The sequence below is a fragment of the Denticeps clupeoides genome, chromosome 12 (genome assembly GCF_900700375.1).
Source record: "Denticeps clupeoides chromosome 12, fDenClu1.1, whole genome shotgun sequence".
Lineage (NCBI taxonomy): Eukaryota > Metazoa > Chordata > Actinopteri > Clupeiformes > Denticipitidae > Denticeps > Denticeps clupeoides.
This window is the reverse complement of record NC_041718.1, coordinates 2,026,499-2,044,338: the sequence shown is the minus strand read 5'-3', so window position 1 is coordinate 2,044,338 and position 17,840 is coordinate 2,026,499. Positions and strand designations below refer to the sequence as shown.

Sequence of the window (17,840 nt, the reverse complement as noted above, 5' to 3'; positions counted from 1 at the left end):
AACATTCTGCTTTAAATCTGAGACAAAATATGAGTCAGAATATTTGTCATTGGGGAAATAAAATTAATGAAATGAAGTGTCAAATGACCTTTTACAGCTACATTAACTAGTTTAAATATCAGTGTATGGGGTGAAGTAACATTTATAATGTTCATATTGTGTAAGTAGTAAGGAATAATTCTAATAATTACTAAAAGATTCACTGCTAAAGTTCCTGGTTTTGACTGTAATTAGATATGTGCATTAGCAGATCTTCAGATGGTTGGCTGGTATGGGATGAACCCCAGGACTCAGGGAGGAAAAGCCCATAGAGGGAGCTGTGAAGAAGCCGCACTAGTCTCCCAAAACTGGGCACACCATCTGTAGCACAACTTCAGAGAGATACGAGTGGCACACTGTGAGGGTTGGACTGCTGCATCCATCCTTCCATCCATCCAGAGAAGCTCGCACTTTTGATGCCTTTTTGTTTTTGTTTTTTTCAAAATGTCTGCCTCCGCCCCGGATTAATTCTCATCCAAAAAAGCATTGACTCTGCGACCTGTTAGACATTTCTTTTCAGATTCACAGAGCTGAGGAGGAGCACTGGTACAGAAGCCATTCCAGAAGCTACATGTGAGTGTTCCTTTGCTGTAAGACTCCTTCTTCCTAACTTCTTGTTTATCTGCGCTGTTATAACGGTACGATTCTAAATGCAAACAGCATACACTAAAAATGTACAAAAAAAAAAATTATGCTGCCATGTAGAGTACTCAGCATTTAAGCCTAGTCGGGTATTAGCATTTTTTTTCAAAACCACCAATTGGAATCAGACAAATAATGACAAAATTATGCATTTTATTTATTTAATTTAGAAGACTCAATATGGAGATTGTAGTTTAACCTTTGGGGATACATTAAAACATATTTCCAACTTATTGTTTGTAAAATACTATTATATACGATAATTTATTAGTACTTAACAATATTACGTTATATTAATGTACACTAATACAAAGAGGACTAATGTTCTTTACAAATTGCTTCATCTGATTCTGTTTTTCCTGAAAGTTCAGTTGAAACTTCACTTCAGTCACTTCAGACACTTCAAATGTATTAATCGATTCTATCAATTATACGACACTAATTAAGAAATATTAATGAGGAGGGTTACTGCTGTTGGTTGATGCTTGAGTTTTTTAAATAATTTGAATGTGTTATTATAAACAGTCAGTGCATCAATTAGAGTTATTCAGTATAATAAAACAGTTATTCCTTCAGAACACAAAAAAAGGAGATGAAAATGGACTCCAGGGTTCTGCTGTGCTACTTGATGGTCAGCTCCACAGGGTGGTTGCTGGTTTATACACACATGCTGATACAGGATCGGCTCAGCTGCACCAGTGAATCCGGAGTAGATGTTCTGCAGGAGCGCACACATTCAACTCCTCCTCCAGTCCTCATTGTAGGTGAGATCTTCTCATTGGCAATCACAGAAACTCTTTTCAGAATCCAGTCCTGAAAGGATGAGTCCACGTGGTGACGGGTTCACTGAACAATCTGTATTTGTTTAAGGTAATAAATAGTGAGTTGAGTTTTGCTGTAGTCACATGAAGTGTGTGTGTGTGTGTGTGTGTGTGTGTGTGTTCTCAGAGTTATCAAAAAATGTTAAGCGGAACAAAACAAGAACTGAGAAGAAAGCAAGAAAGGTTTGCTGCTCTGTTGTCTTTGTAATGTGAATTTTTACATACTGCATTTAGAATTTTCCTTATAGAAATTCATGTTCCATTTGAAACATTAAAAGATCCAAATGCTTTAGTACAGCGTCAATGTATGTATTATTATGTATAGATAAGGTTACTAGCCAACCCAAACGCAGTATTTTGTTACATATATAGATATATTTAGTTACATATTACGCAACATACATATCATATGAATTATTTATAGTTTATATATTATCATGAAATATAAAAAATCACAGAACATTTGCATGGTCAAAATATCTGACAATGGACATTTCAACGTCATCTTGCCCCTAACAGCAGAACAAGTTCAGCGTCAAGAGCAAACGACCCCCTCCCCCAGCTAACTGTGTGCCACTCTGGGGGAGCTGTAAGACCCCTGACGCCATGTGTTGCGACTACTGCGCCTACTGCCAGTGCCGGCTGTTCAAGACGGTGTGCTTCTGTCGAATGGGATACCCGCGATGCTGAGCAGAACCACCGCCTTGTTTTCCAAGAGGAGCTCCAAATGCAGTGTCCCCCCAAGGACCTATTCTCAAGAAATAAAAGAACCCGGGGGTAGGAACGGCAGTCAAGAACAAATCAAGATTTTTCACTTGGCACATAAATTAATACCACAAATATCTACATTTCTTTTACTGGCTTTTTTCTTTTTATGTATTTTAAAGATGCTTCATACTCACACTACAAGAACTAAATGAAGGAAGAGTTTTTTCTCTTCGCAAAAGACACAAAAAGCTCCATTTGATGGTATTTCACAGCCGTATATAAGAATGTTATTTATGGATATTACTTGTTCTCTTGTTTTTATTTTGAATTTAATTCTTGGATATGTTTTTTTTTTTTTTTTTTATAAGAGTTGAATCCTGAATCACCGAAGTATGGAATCAAAAGTATGGAAATGTGGATTCTGTGTGGAATCACTGAAAGTCGCAGTTTGAGTTCTTTCTGGCCTTAAAATCCACTTGCAGATACAGATGCTCAAAAAAAAATAATGCCAAAAAAATCCTTGTAGAGATTTAACATTTAGAGAATGTGAGACAGCCTTACATTTTCTTAACCTTCAATTGTTAATGCTACAAAATATACAACCTCCTCACACAGACGTATTTATTATTCTGTTTAATTCCAATTCCTCAACTGCACGGTCAAAAGGAGAACCTCAGTGTGGCTTGTTCTCTGGAGTAGCATTCCATTGAGTATGACTTAGTCTGTTTTTTTGCTGTTGCTAAGAGCAAGAGCTTTAAACTGTTTATAAATCTTTTTTTTTTTTTTTTTTATATCATGTAGCATATAATAAAAAAGTAATAATCATATATATTTAAGTTAATAACGACAAATGTTGCTGGATCAGTAAATCATCAGCTATGTGCTGTAAAAGTGACCATGTGAAGGAATGTGCTTTTCATTGCATTTTAATGAATGAATTTGAATTTTATTTATTGTGCTTAGTTTTATTAGCATATTGTAAAAGCACTTTGAACTGAAAACAATAGAAAAAAGGTGCTGAATAAAGGGTTGTTATTCTTGTTATTCTTATTAATCTTACTTTAATTTATTGATTTATTTACTTATTTTGCACGTAGGCTGGTTTTCAGCCCTGTTCACTAAGGTAAAAGCTCTAACTCTTGTTTTCCTTCGTCATAGTGCTTCTGCTGCTCAGAGAAGACTTTTTAAAAATCGTGGTCTGTATAAAGCCAGTACCAGCCCAGTCATAATGTGCAGTGCTGCGCCAAAATATTCCCAAACACAGGATGACACAAGATGTTCTTTTTAGCTTTAATCTAATTTCTAATCTAACATTGATTAACGTCCTTGTCCTTACTGAAAATTTGATTTTTTTTCGATTTTCAGTAGCGGACTTTCTTCCTCAGTAAAACAACATGAAATATTAGAAAAACCCAGAAAATCCATAAATCCTACAGAGTTACAATGCACCTTTAGTATTTCAAAGTGGGTCTGTACTGCATCATGTGGAATGAATTACATTTTGTTCTCAACACAATTCACAGCACAATAGCTTTTAAACAAAATGAAAATAATGTACCATGAATTTCCACTGTAGCACCAGGAGAGGCTTCACCTTGAAGCACCGGTTATTTATTATCATGGATTTCTAATTATCAAGAGAACAGTGGTTTTCAGTTTGACGCACCACTCTCTCTGAAGTAGTAAATTAAAATGTAGCTGACAGTGGAGGGTTGGAGGGCGGGTGGAGAAGCCAGCAAATGGGAAATGCCTACAGAGCGGAAGCTTGGTAATGAGCAGCCAGGAACCCTGAGCAAGGTTCATCCCACGAAGTAAAGAAAACACACACGGGCACACTAAACACAATGGCTCCGCATCTGGTTTCTATTAGCTCCAACATTTTAAGGAATATTGAAGAATTGAGTGTCTCTGGAGATTTCTTTTAAGTGTTAATAGCCCAGGTCACCCAATAGTCCACAGGCTGACTGACAATGCCAGACATGACGTGGTAAATGTCCTTTCACAGAGATCCCCACGACTTATCAAACAATAAATAAAAATCTGCCTCATTTTCATCTCTGTCCTAAGAAAACACTAACCAGTCAATCTCACTAACCAGGAAATCTCTGTCCAAGATTTTAAACCCTCTTTCTCAATAATAGACCCAATGTAGTCAATTACATTGCCAGTAACATACATCATACAAGACTATGGGAGCTGTTTTCAAACTTCATTATTATGTCAAAGGATTTACAATGAAATATGACAAATACAAATAAGTCACAAACTACACTTGGTGCCAGTTTGAAAATAGTGCCATTTACATTTGAATGTCTGTATAATTTGTATAATCAGTCGTTGAAATCTGAGTTATGATTGATAGAACAGAAGACATTTCACAGTATTTTCACAGCAAAATGTACATTTGCTATGAGCAGGATAAGAAAGCAGAGTTGTGCCACTATCTGGACACTTGCAGGCTTCTCATGGGTACACACTTTTGAAAACCTCACATATGAACTGAAGTTGTATGTCAGGTCACAGAAATGTCATATTCAGTGCAGTCCCACGTGATTATAATGCAATTTGTTGGGAATGCAACACATATGAGAAGCATATAATATAATATATTGTAGTATATAATAAAGGCCAATAATAAAAAAAACAGATGTTTACATTTATCAGTTTACATCTCATTTACAGAAAGTGTTGGCTCAGTAAAGCAGCACTGGCACCACTACTGACATTGGGACCCCTTAGGTCGTATGGCTTTAGTTAAAAGACCATGAAATGATGCGTACAGTCCATTCACATGTCGCTCAGCACAGTCTGCTTTCTTTCCAGAATCGCAAATAAAATGGTAGGAATAATCAGTTTTGAAGAATATACTGTACTATCCAGTGGTTTGAAGTTCAACCTTGAAAAGACAAAAAATCCTCCTCAATTTATTGAACAACAATTGCAATTGCTTACATTCAAAGGAAACCGGTAAGCTTGCCATGGAACTTCCAAATATATATATATTCCTTTAAAATGGTGCACTGAAATCAGCCCAGAAATGACCAGGAGTTTGCAAATAAAATAGCTGCCTCCAGCAGCCATTAAATGTAAAGGTTACTATGCTATTAAATACCATATATTCTGAGGTGTCAAGATTGGAAAGACTATAGCTCATTACATACTAAAGCAATCAATTTGTATGGATTTGAACATCATTCTAAAAAGATAAACACTGCAGACAACCATCTGTGACCTTGACCTTTCACCTTTGACAACTGAAAACTTATAATTATGTCATTGGCTCTGAATATTTGTAAAAAAAAAAATTGGATGAAAATTATTCAAGGTGATGTCCTGGCTGTCACTTGTATAGAGCCATAAAACTCATAGCTGAAATTATACCATAAATCCTTTTATGAATTATGTATTCATCTGTGGCAGGTAGGAGGGCAAGTAAATGCAGTCCTTCCTCAGTGTTCTTCTGAGAAACGTTGGACCCTGTCTGCATATGGATGTTTCTGTCACACCGCTGACTGAAAAACACCCCTTCATGCCAATGTTATTCCATAATGAGTTCTGCCACACTTGAGGAACATGATTCCAATTTCCTCAGGTCTAATCTTTGATTGAGCGTCTGTTCCATCTGTTGGAGATTCATGGAGGCTTATCTGGAGACTGGATCTGGCAAATAACACAGGACACCTTCAGAGGTCCTGTGGAGTCCACATCTCAACCTGTCTATGCTGTTTTAGTAGCCCAAGGGGAGACCCACATAATTTTATGCAGGTGGTCTTAATGTTGTGGCAGATCAGTATAAATCAAACAAAAATCCATCAAGAAGTATCCATGATTTTCGAAGCCATTTTCCATATGGCCTTTCACGCTGTACTTTGAAGTCAATGCAACTATTTCATCCCAGCATAACATATGACTCACCTTAACCTACTGACCTGAGACCAAGAAATGCTTCCAGGTTTTTACTAGATTACACAAGTGTTTATATACTGTGTGGGTTGCTCCATTGGCCATTGAAAAAAGAACGTTATTCATGATTATGTGTGCAGACTACAGTGGATAATGTTGTATGGTTGTCTGCACAACTGATTTGAAATTCTGCAATGGATGTCCTTCCTGACGCAACTCTCACTATTTAAATAAACTGAAGTCGTGACTTAAAAAAAAAAAAAAGAAAGAAAAAAAAGTGAAGTGATTGTCATTGAGATACACAGCAGCACAGCACACGGTGCATACAGTGAAATGTGTCCTCTGCATTTAACCCTCACCCTTAGTGAGCAATGGGCAGCCATGACAGGCGTCTGGGGAGCAGTGTGTGGGGACGGTGCTTTGCTCAGTGGCACCTCAGTGGCACCTTGGCGGATCGGGATTGGTCTTGTCTAAGGTGCAGGACGCTTAGATTTAAGCTTTCTCAGCACTTTGCCCAACTAGGAAGAGACTGCAAAAATTCTCAAAGCAGGTAACTCAGAACAAAGAAAAACATGGTTCCTGCCAAACAAACACGCAACATAACTTTATGGCGTAAACTTGTGTGCACCAAAAAACTATGTAAAGTTAATGAGCTGTAAATCGAGTGAATAACAAATGAATAAGGTGGAGTGTGAGGTGCTGTGGCCATGACAATGCAACACGTTGAAAAAGTTGGGCAATGGGCACTTGTCAATGCATCATATGTGTCAAAACCATTGCATAATTCTTTCCTGTTCTGCTTATGTTTTTAATGTAAATTATGGACTCAAGGTGCAGGGTGGGGACTCAGATTGGAGTGGTAGTGCACCACAGGGCGCACACACACACACACACACACACCATTCACTGATGCACTCGCCTCTACAGGCAGCAATCCACCTAGTGTACGTGCCTCTGGACGGCGAGAGGAAACCTGAGAGCTCAGAGAAAAGCCGCACCAACACGGGGAGAGTATACAAACTCCACCCACACAAGGTCCAAGCCATGATTCCAGCTCAAAGGCTACGTCGTTAATCAACATACCTTATGTCGACAAGTAGCTTCATAACCTTGAAAGACATTGTCTTAAACTCATCTGCAGTCAGAGGTGCATACCCTTCTCACACTTAATAAATCTTTTTCTTTTCTTTGAGGAGGCACAAATTGGTGTAACGATGAAAGATTTCTAACTTAAATCTTATGTAAACTTATCACTTCTCTGGAGCCAAGGTCTTTAAATTTATGAAGAGGCAGAATGGTTCAATTAGGACCATGAAGACCAGCGGAATCTTCCTGTGGAAATAGAGCATTATTGAATAAAGTCAGTGCTTTTTCACTTTCAACTGCATCATCTTAACTTATTTGACATGACATGCATTTACATTACAAAAAAGCATCTAATAATTATTATCTAATGAAATGTGTGTAACTGATGCTACCAAAATATTAGAGCCAAAAAGATAGATCAGCAAATTTATTCAAGCATTCTGATGTGTGAATCCTAATACAACCTAGAATTCCACATTTTACAATGCAAAATAAAACTGTATGGGCATTCCAGCTGATCCCACAATAGCCCTTTGACCTCTGGCCTCCACATAATCCCCATCTTTAAACTGGCTATTTCCCTGACCTCCTTAATCATTTCACAGCGTGTGTGAGTATACTGCAGCACAAGGCAAGTTAAACAAGTATTAATGTTCTTAATAAGCAGCATAACCACAAATGTTGCAGTTATTATAAAAAAAATTACACGTTTCCGTACTGTTTTGTCAGAAATTTTAATAAAATATTTAATTAACACATTTATTGGTTTTGCTGCTGTTGTAACATAGATGATGGTTTTGAAAGTCCTTTCTGCCTCATCCTTCAAAATTGTTGAGCTATTTGGGTAGTACTGCCCTAATCTACCACACTTGCAAATCATAATAAAATAAGCATTTACACTCGGGTAAGACAGTTGGATTAGTTCATGTTATTAAAGTCATTCCTGGGGTAAGTGACAATGTACTTGTGTACTGGCACAAAGTGCAAATTGTAGAAATGTGTGTACCTAATCTTTGTTGTCTGTCTTGCTACATCATTAGGTACTTTAAACTTCCTTTAAATGGCCGTCCAACCTGCACTAGCTACTTTGCATGGTCCTTCGCTTGAAGGAGTTGTAGTCATGACCCCTATATTTTACGTTGCAACGTTTCCTGCCAAAGGTTGACAGTCCTTTTTGCAAGAAGAATGTGCTGCCTAATTTAAAAGATGCTCTACTGCCATCTAATGTGCATTTAAATATGAGAATAGTGCAGCTGTAAATGCAGATGCAGTAACATTAACCTACCTTGATAATTCAAATAATTTGGTGCACATGCACACCCTTTATATGTTACACAACAAAATGTGTCCACTGCATTTAAACCATCACCCTTAGTGAGCAGTGGGCAGCCATGAAGGGCGCTTGAGGAGCAGGGTGACAGCATGTTGATCAAAGGGAGTTACAGTTACTCCCACTTCTTTACCCTCTAAGCTGACTTTACCGTATATTTTTCATACAATCCCAAAAAAATACTTTAATTTACTTAAATATAAAACATATTTACAGCAAAAAACGAAATAAACGTTTCCGACAAGCCAATTTCTGAATTCAGCACAGCACAATGATTGTACACTGTAGATTAGTGCTTATGGCAGAACATTATCTTGGCTGCGCTGAACCATTATTGGCCTCTTCCTCTGTATGGATGTTTTAAACACATAAGTAATAAAAGAAACTGCAGGCGTTGTAGTTCAATTTTAAGACAAGAAAAAGCCTAATCAAATAAAATTTTTAATAAAGTAAATTCAGTGGTAAAAATAAATAACAATACATTTTATATAACAATGTGACAAACGTACAATCCACACACAATCCTAATCTTAAAAGAAGGATATAAAGGCCCAGATGTGCCCATGATGGGGAAAAGAACAGCAGGTAAAAGAAAAGAACACCTTATTTACATGGCGGACATTTTTATTAAATCACAGTCACTGTGGCAACCAGTTAGAGGATAGAAAGGAAAGAATAAAAGTAAATTCTATTGTAGGTCCTAGCAAATTCCCCTAACGTCTTTCTTTATCATACCTAGGAAGATTGTCTTATGGTCTATGATTAAAATGTTGACTTTGGGAAATGAGTAAACCACAAGCTTAATTACAAAGAAAAGAAATAAAAATGTCTGCCACGCCAAAAAGGTCAGTCTGCTAAAACTATTTTAAAGGGCATAAAAAAAAAAAAAAAAAAACACATGCACATAATGTTTAACATGAAATAAAGTTGGCACAAAATAAATAAGGCAACTCTGAAAACTGAACACACACAAACATTCTAAACGCACTTGATTTTGCAAATAAAATTCTATACTCAATTGATCTTGTTACTTGTGTCCCTACAGCATGAGTTTATACTAAATCAGAAGTATTACATAAATTTTTTTTATACCATCAATTCTAAAATGTCTTCTGAAGTTATACCGAATTGGGAACCAATCAAAAATTCAGTAGACATGTCCAATTCTAGAAAAAGAAAAAAGAATTGCACTCTTGCTCCAACACATTGCACCAGTTGTAAGGTCCCTCCTGTTCAAGTCAGGTGGGCACACGCCTCAACCACCACAGGAATCCAATGACTGAACGTTAGAACATTCTCTGGAGGTTCTGGAAATATAGGGATATGAAGACTTTTGTAGCCATTCGCACTTTTCTTTACAGTTATATAGCATAGCTTCAGAGAAGGAGATGGAATTTTAACCAGTGATGTTGAATTCAATGTAGGCTAAAGTAATGAATAAAACTGCGATGGTTGAGTAGATACCCAAATGCAAATAAAAGTTCACTTCTTGCTCATGGTTCGGTACTTCAGTACCTTAGGACTGGAAGTGCAAAAACTGGAGAAGGAACTGACAATCTATCAAATCTGCCTGCCTCAGTGTAAGAAGCATCACAGAAGAAATTGCTGCATGGACGATGATGATGATGATGAGCTTCTTCTCTATCAAGGAATACTGCGATCATGTCCCTACATCCATATCCTTGGTGACGTCAGCTGATTTAAACAGGGCTACATTAAAGTTGGCCAAGTACTTTAAATCGGGACAAAAACTAAAAGCACGGGGGGAGGGGGGAAATAAGCACAAACATGGGGTGTCATTAAGTGACAGTGGCCCTTGTTCAAGGTGCTACTGGTCAAATAAGAACTGAAAACTACACTTTCACTCACAGCGTGAACATTTATCAGTTTCATCTTTGGTGTTTGTTCTGGTCTGAAACCACAGCCAGATATTCTTGCACCCCAACTGTCTGGCTGACAGATTTCATTATTAACATTGCTAGAGTTTAACAGCTAGTTTTTACATTATCTCACCTTCCCTTACTGAAGGGACATCACATACACTGGGGGTGAATGCCAACAGAGACTGAGATAACATACAGTTGAAGAAAAGCCAATACTGTCACATTCTCCTCACCTGCAGCAGCTAAAGGTACAATTTCAAGTGAGAACTCAACTGACAAATTACTATGCAAATACTTGGTTTTATCATCTGACGCTTATTGTGTGTGAGACCATCCAGAAAGCAGGGTGGTCACAGGTTCAAACCCCACTTGCTCCCGGGGGACTGTCCCTGTAACTGCTGAGTGTAAGGTGGTCTGAAAAGGGGGCATAGCAGTGAGCCTAGAAATGGAAACATTTATTTCCTTCTGTGTCCATAATAGTCATATAAAATAATGGTATTTCACACAATACAACCAAATTCTAATGAACACATGAAACACTATGTTAATATCCAGGATCTCTTTATCAGCAAAATATGGCAATAAAAAAATTAAACCTCCAGTAGAAAGTGATCATTTAAGGTACAGAAGTTTTTTTGAGAGTGTTTCTACTCCAGGAGAGAAAATATAATAATAATAACTCAGAGCATTGCTGCATCGTGATCCCTTTGTTTCGGTATGGATTCCGGAGGATGGGAGGAGGGGGGATAATGTAGAAATGCTTGCAAAGATCCACTTGTAACATGCATGCACCTTACATCCGCCAGATTACGTCTGGTGCACTTCGCGGACCATGAGTTCTCGGGGAATCCGTGTCTCTGGGCCGTAGAGTACAGAGGCGCGGCGCTCAAATGCTGCCACCATTTGCTTTACAACTTCGTCGAAGAACATGGTGGCCAGCTGGGAGTGAAGCAGAGAGCGGAACTCGAAGGATATCTGGGAAAGTGACAGTGAAATCCTTTGAGGTGATGATGCTGAGAACTTTAAATATAATAGACATATCACGTGGGACAGTAACTAATGTAAAGTATGATTCACAGATTACCTAGCAGAGGAGATAAATAACTACCCGTCCAACACTTTTGGCTTGTGTGTATTGCGATGACTGACAGCTGTCAAACATGCTACTAGTACTGCACGGTATAAACGGTATGCAACATAAATTTGGCCAACTTGACAGATTTTGATACTGTCCTATACTGGCCTACCGGAAAATGAATGGATTGAAAGGCACTATATTAATCTTTATTAAATCATTCCCTGTCTTTCCATTTGGAACTTTTATTTTGAGACATCGCATACCATTAAAAGCGCAGCGAGCACCTTAAATTGGAAGAGCGGCTGTATAAAAATAAATAAATAAATAAGTCTAGTTTTTTTTTAATGAGTAAAAGAAAATCCAGCGAATTTCTACGAGTGTGTCAAATACAGGACCCACTGCTAACTTTACTGAGGTCTACACCTTTATGGGAGAGACGTTCATATGTCATATTTTTTTCTAGAATTAAAGATTTGAACAATAAATATTATACGTTCAATGGGATTTAAAATGTGTAAAACGTTTATTATGCAACCCCTTTACTATGGACACATGTTACCCTTTCAAAAACTTTACTTATCAAATTATATACTGTCTATGGTTAAATTTATATCACAATATGAATTTTATGCCACAGCCTTACATGCTACATGGAACGTCAAGTATGATCTCGGATATAATAATCTTGGGACCTTTATCAGGATTTTATTCACTGACATTCAGCAACACTCCCCACATGCCATGTCTTATATATTCCCCAAAGAATTACTACCAATTAACTGGTTCTGGCTGAAGTAAAAAATCACAATAAAATTACAACAATAAAAACATACATATAATACCAGATACTTACAGAAAAATCAACTGTGCAAGTTCTAGTATAGCCAGGAATACCCGGGCTGAAGCGCCATATTGTCTCCAAGTGGTTGAACAGTTTTCCATCTGTACAAACAGCCTTTAGAATGGAGAGTTTAAAATATATAAACCCAAACTTCATTACAAGTAATAACTTTTCACAAAATGCTAATGAAGCAATTAACCAAGTCCATCGTCTAAAACTCAGAGTAACAGCCGTGCGGGAGCAGCTTACCTTCACATAATGAGGACGGACATTTGTTATCATGGAAGTGTAACTTTCCATTAGGGGGGGGAAGCCAATCTCCAGCTGGGCTTTCAAATGGCTCGTCCGCTTCATTACGGTCTGGGATTTTTTGCACCAGGGGACAAAGAGCTTATAGTCATCCACGTTGGAAACCACCTCATACATCTCCTGCATGGAGTACCTTAGATGATGGAGGTGAAAGCACAGATACTCCATCAGAACACAGAACACACACAACGATGAAATACATTTAAATACGGGTGGTAGTAGCCTAGTGGGTAACACAAATCCCGCTTACTACCATTGTGTCCCTGAGCAAGACACTTAACTAAGTTGCTCCAGGGGGAGAATGTCCCTGTACCTAATGATTGTAAGTTGCTCTGGATAAGGGCATCTGATAAATGCTGTAAATGTAAAAATGTAAATACATACCCGATTATACGGCGCTCTGAGTATTGTTTTCTCTTATTGGTTAAACCAATGAAAGTCCGTGATGGGGGACTGGATGCTGTTTTCACGCCCAGATTGCACTTTGTTTTTGGGGATCTTGTCATCAGGTTTCCAAATGATGTGCGGTATCTTCACACACACAGAAAAAAAAGTGGATGAAACAAAAACCACCGATTAGCCACCAGACCCAGCTGCCCTCATCTGTGGCCATTTTTTATTTTTCAGCGTCCATTTGGGTTTTGCCTCTACCGTGTCTCATCAAGCTGATTTAAAAGACACCCAACAGGAATAGTACGAACAAGCATTTACCATACATAAATCTCCGTGCAGGCATGCTGACACAACTACGACAAAACGGCACAAATCATTGGGGCAAGGGTGGCCTAGCAGGTAGTGGTGGGAAGCGGCCCCGCAATCGGAAGGTTGTGGGTTCGAATCCAAAACCGCCAAGGTGCCACTGAGCAAGGTACCATTTCATGCTGTCACTGTGTACTGTGTCACTTTTTTTTTAAACTAGATTCATTTTAATACATTAATTCTCACATTTTAAATGATTTAACAGTTAAGGGCATTATTCACACAGTGAACATGACCCAAATAGCTTAAGAAAAAGAAGAAGAGTAACTGAAAATGAAGTGATTGTCATCGTGAAGCACTGCAGCACAGCACACGGTGACACGGTGAAATGTGTCCTCTGCTTTTAACCATCACCCTTGGTGACAGTGGGCAGCCATGACAGGCGCCCGGGGACCGGTGCGTGGGGACGGTGATCTCCTCAGATCGGCATTCGAACCGGCAACCTTCTGATTATGCCCCATTTAGAAATGTGGATTATCGCGCTCCAGATTCCCAAATCCCATATTATTCCCGTAGGAATCATTTATTCGTGAAACAGGCGAGTGTTCCAGCTAAGAGAACACAAGCAAACGGCGTCGCGCTGCCTCACCTGCATCCCGGTTCGGGGCGACTGCAGCCGAGAGCCAGGTGTTCCACGAAGCCGCCGAACGTCCGTGCGCACAGGGGCGTCCGGCGAAGGGTCACTAAAACAGCCATTATAAAAAAGGACGAGCACGACGGAGAGAGAGAATGGCTGCGCCCGGTCTCGCCGAGCTCTCCCGGCCTTCTGCCCCGTCCACAACACCCGCAGGTCCGCCGGTCAGCGGCCGTGTAGCCGACCGCTCGCTGCTCAACATTAGCAACCGGGCGACGCGGTGCGTCCAACTTGGCCGTCGACAACGCGCGTAAAGCGGCTCGGTTCTTTTCTCTTCTTTACTCGGTTCGCCGGGTCCGGATGAACTAATCTTCCTTTGCTCCCCCGCTAGCTGTCATTTGCCTGTTGGCTACGTCACGCCGGAAGCGGCTCCTCCCCTTCTGCGCGGGGGAGTCAAGGCTGCGCCGAAATACGCAGCCTTGAGCAAAGTACCGTCCCCGCACACAGGTCTCCGCACGCAGCTCCTCCCCTTCTGCGCAGTGGCGTCAAGGCTGCGCCAAAATGCGCAGCCCTTTTTTTTACGCTGAAGAAATGCCCTGAAGCTGCTCTTCGTAAATAAATAACAGTTATTACTGCTTAGAACTGCAATATCGTCGTGGTAAAACCAGGCAGGGGCAGCCTTGTGAATTTTTCAAGTGAAGCATAAGGAGCTGAATAAGCATGCTTTTTTTTTTAAATTGCAGCATTTTACAGGCGTATCAAGACAGAGAAGAGGGGAACTGGGTTGCCAGAGTCGTGCTTTTCATGCCTAATCCGTTTTTTTTAGATAGGATTTTGGCTGAAAGAAGTAAGCCCGCAAGAGTCTTTGGGGTTTTGTTTAAACATACCATCGTATAATATAATTTATATATTCTGTTGAAAACAGAAGAATAATGTTTCAGAAAATATGATATTTTCTAAATGTCACATGTGACATCATTAGAAGGAATCCCTGATGCCTAAATTAACCTGCTGTATATCTAGATTTTTTTTTAAGTGAAGTGATTGTCATTGTAATACACAGTGCACACAGTGAAATGGTCCTCTGCATTTAACCCATCACCCTGAGTGAGCAGTGGGCAGCCATGACAGGCAGTGTGTGGGGACGGCGCTTTGCTCAGTGGTACGTCAGTGGCACCTTGGCGGACCGGGATTCAAACCGGCAACTTTTTGATTACGGGGCTGCTTCCTCAATCCATTCCCACCCATGGTTTTCTTTGAGAAACTGGCCCGGGAAATTACTTTGGGTTTGTTCACTTAATATATTTGTTCAGAATATATTTGTTCAAAATGTCCCTTTGTAATGTGTTCTTTCAATACAATTCCAAAAGTTTTTTTTTATCTGTGTATGTGTGTTATTTTTGGTTAGTATGGATCTGGGTGGCGTTGCCTGCTTATACACCGGCTTGCACACTCAGCAAATTGGTGACTCTAAATTGACAGTAGGTGTGTGATGGATCCAATAGCCAAGTAAAATTGCTGGTTCAAATCCTGAACCACCAAGGTTCCACTGAAGTGCCACTGAGTAAAGCACCGTCCCCACACACTGCTCCTGTCATGGCTGCCCACTGCTCACCAAGGGTGATGTTTAAAAGCAGAGGACACATTTCACCATGCCACAATCTGCTGTGCTGCTCTGTATCACAATAACAATCACTTTCACTAAGCTGTAATTTAAAGGGAGTGAGTTCGATTTAAGTTATTGGTTGTCAAAATAATGTCATGCGTTTGTATTCAGTGCAATAAAACAATAGAGCAGGACTCTAGTAGGTTGCATGAATGCAGGAAGATCATAGCACTGAGACAGTGCTGGTTAAAGTGGTTAATGACCTGCTGTTGGCCTCTGATCAGGGACGCATCTCGCTGCTTGTCCTGCTTGATCTGAGTGCAGCGTTTGACACTATCGATCACGCTATTCTCCTTGCCAGGTTAGAGAATGTTATTGGGATTAAGGGAACAGCCCTTGAATGGTTCAGATCATATTTGACCAACCGATATCCGTTTGTGGACATCAATTGTGTTTCGTCTTCACATAGTAAAGTAGAGTTTGGTGTTCCACAAGGTTCTGTCCTAGGTCCGTTACTTTTTTCTCTATACATGTTACCTTTAGGTGACGTCATCCGCAAACACGGTATTAGCGGTGTTTGCCTAGTGGTGGTGGCCTAGCGGTTAAGGAAGCGGACCCATAATCAGAAGGTTGCAGGTTTGAATCCTGATCCGCCAAGGTGCCACTGAGGTGCCACTGAGAAAAGCACCGTCCCCACACACTGCTCCCCGGGCGCCTGTCTGCCCACTGCTCACTCAGGGTCATGGGTTAAATGCAGAGGACAAATTTCACTGTGTGCCCCGTGTGCTGTGCTGCTGTGTATCACATGTGACAATCACTACACTTTACTTTACTTAGCTTTCATTGCTATGCTGACGACACACAGCTGTATCTGTCAGCAATGCCAGATCAGAGGCAGCTGTTGAACAATATAGAGAATTGTCTGAAGGACATTAGACAGTGGATGCTCACCAACTTTCTCCTGTTAAACCCTGACAAGACAGAAGCGCTTGTTCTTGGGCCTCAAGCAGCCAGGCATAAACTGGCTGACTACACAATAACCCTGGATAGCCTTTCTATCTCACCAAGTATTGAAGTGAAGGATCTAGGTGTCATCATTGATGCAGAATATTGCGAAAATAAGAAATATCATTTCAATGCATGATGCAGAAAAGTTGGTCCATGCATTTATTACATCAAGGTTAGATTACTGCAATGCATTACTGTCTGGATGCTCTAGTAGGGGCATGAGTAAACTCCAGCTAGTACAGAATGCTGCAGCCAGAGTTCTAACTAGAACCAGGAAATTTGACCACATCACCCCAGTCTTACAATCACTGCACTGGTTACCCATCAAATTTAGGATTGACTACAAAATCCTACTTTTAACCTATAAAGCTCTAAATGGTCTCGTCCCGCAATACCTGAATGAACTTTTGGTTCTTTACGAACCGCCACGCCCCCTTCGATCAATGGGTGTGGGGTCACTACTGGTACCAAAAGTACAGAAGGTCACAGCTGGGAGCAGATCCTTCTCCTATAGAGCTCCGCAGTTGTGGAACAGCTTGCCTGTCAGTGTCCGGGATTCAGACACAGTCTCAGTGTTTAAATCCAATCTCAAAACCTATCTGGCTTTTTGTTAAAGTCCTAGACCCTCATTTCACTTCACTTTGACGCAGTGTCAATTATAAAGTCCAGTTTATCACAGAGTCCCCCTGTTAGACACAGACAAAGTTAACTTCACCCTAGTTAGGCTGTCCTAGTTAGGGTACCGGGCCACTGTAGCACCAATATACCACTATAACCACATATTTCAGTGTCTGTCGTACAGTGCAACCGTCTGCCGCTGCTTCTGTTTGTTTTTCTCCGAGACACGGAATCAAGCACCCAGACTACTGGCAGACCCCAGTGAAGAGACCAGCAAATAAATCCTGGTTCCTGACAACTGCTAAACAAGGACATACCATGAAACAAACCAGAGGGTCACCACAGCAACCACCACCGTTACAACTACAGCTATAGGGATCTTCAAATGGACCAGTAGCATCATTATGGACACATAATCTAGACCATGACACTGACTACATCCTGGACTTCTTCAACCCTACAACTGTAGGACTTATTATTATATCATCCCCAACCCTGCACTGACACCATTTGCAGGCTCACTCTACCCTGGAAGGGGGTCCCTCTCTGTATCACTCCTTCCCAAGGTTTCTTCCTTTCTTTTGTTCTCTCTCCTAGAGTTTTTTGTGTGGAGTTTTTCCTTGTGTGCAGAAGGG

General features: G+C 40.1%; 2 protein-coding genes across 2 annotated transcripts; one reads left to right on the top strand and one right to left on the bottom strand.

Annotated features, from left to right (window-relative positions):
• Positions 1 to 306: 306 nt before the first annotated feature.
• Positions 307 to 3,019, top strand: asip1 (agouti signaling protein 1). Its single transcript, XM_028999066.1, has 4 exons — positions 307 to 612; positions 1,258 to 1,445; positions 1,630 to 1,685; positions 2,022 to 3,019. The coding sequence occupies exons 2-4, from the start codon at positions 1,274 to 1,276 to the stop codon at positions 2,190 to 2,192; spliced, it is 399 nt and encodes a 132-aa protein (XP_028854899.1). The 5' UTR covers positions 307 to 612; positions 1,258 to 1,273; the 3' UTR covers positions 2,193 to 3,019.
• Positions 3,020 to 8,952: 5,933 nt separating this feature from the next.
• LOC114800705 (coenzyme Q-binding protein COQ10 homolog A, mitochondrial-like) lies at positions 8,953 to 14,387 on the bottom strand. The gene is made up of 5 exons (XM_028998408.1): positions 13,989 to 14,387; positions 13,025 to 13,171; positions 12,581 to 12,773; positions 12,344 to 12,445; positions 8,953 to 11,387 (listed from the first exon to the last, which is right to left on the bottom strand). The coding sequence occupies exons 1-5, from the start codon at positions 14,093 to 14,095 to the stop codon at positions 11,220 to 11,222; spliced, it is 717 nt and encodes a 238-aa protein (XP_028854241.1). The 5' UTR covers positions 14,096 to 14,387; the 3' UTR covers positions 8,953 to 11,219.
• Positions 14,388 to 17,840: the final 3,453 nt, after the last annotated feature.

What these genes read in the sequence shown, in the direction of transcription:
- asip1 (XM_028999066.1), top strand. Translation starts at nt 1,274, where the DNA reads ATGAAAATGGACTCCAGGGTTCTGCTGTGCTACTTGATGGTCAGCTCC. An exon ending in TCCTCCAGTCCTCATTGTAG is followed by an intron (nt 1,446 to 1,629) that starts GTGAGATCTTCT and finishes GTGTGTTCTCAG; the next exon opens with AGTTATCAAAAAATGTTAAG. An exon ending in CTGAGAAGAAAGCAAGAAAG is followed by an intron (nt 1,686 to 2,021) that starts GTTTGCTGCTCT and finishes TGCCCCTAACAG; the next exon opens with CAGAACAAGTTCAGCGTCAA.
- LOC114800705 (XM_028998408.1), bottom strand. Translation starts at nt 14,095, where the DNA reads ATGGCTGTTTTAGTGACCCTTCGCCGGACGCCCCTGTGCGCACGGACG. An exon ending in TCAGAGCGCCGTATAATCGG is followed by an intron (nt 12,774 to 13,024) that starts GTATGTATTTAC and finishes CCATCATCTAAG; the next exon opens with GTACTCCATGCAGGAGATGT. An exon ending in CTTGCACAGTTGATTTTTCT is followed by an intron (nt 11,388 to 12,343) that starts GTAAGTATCTGG and finishes TCACTTTCCCAG; the next exon opens with ATATCCTTCGAGTTCCGCTC.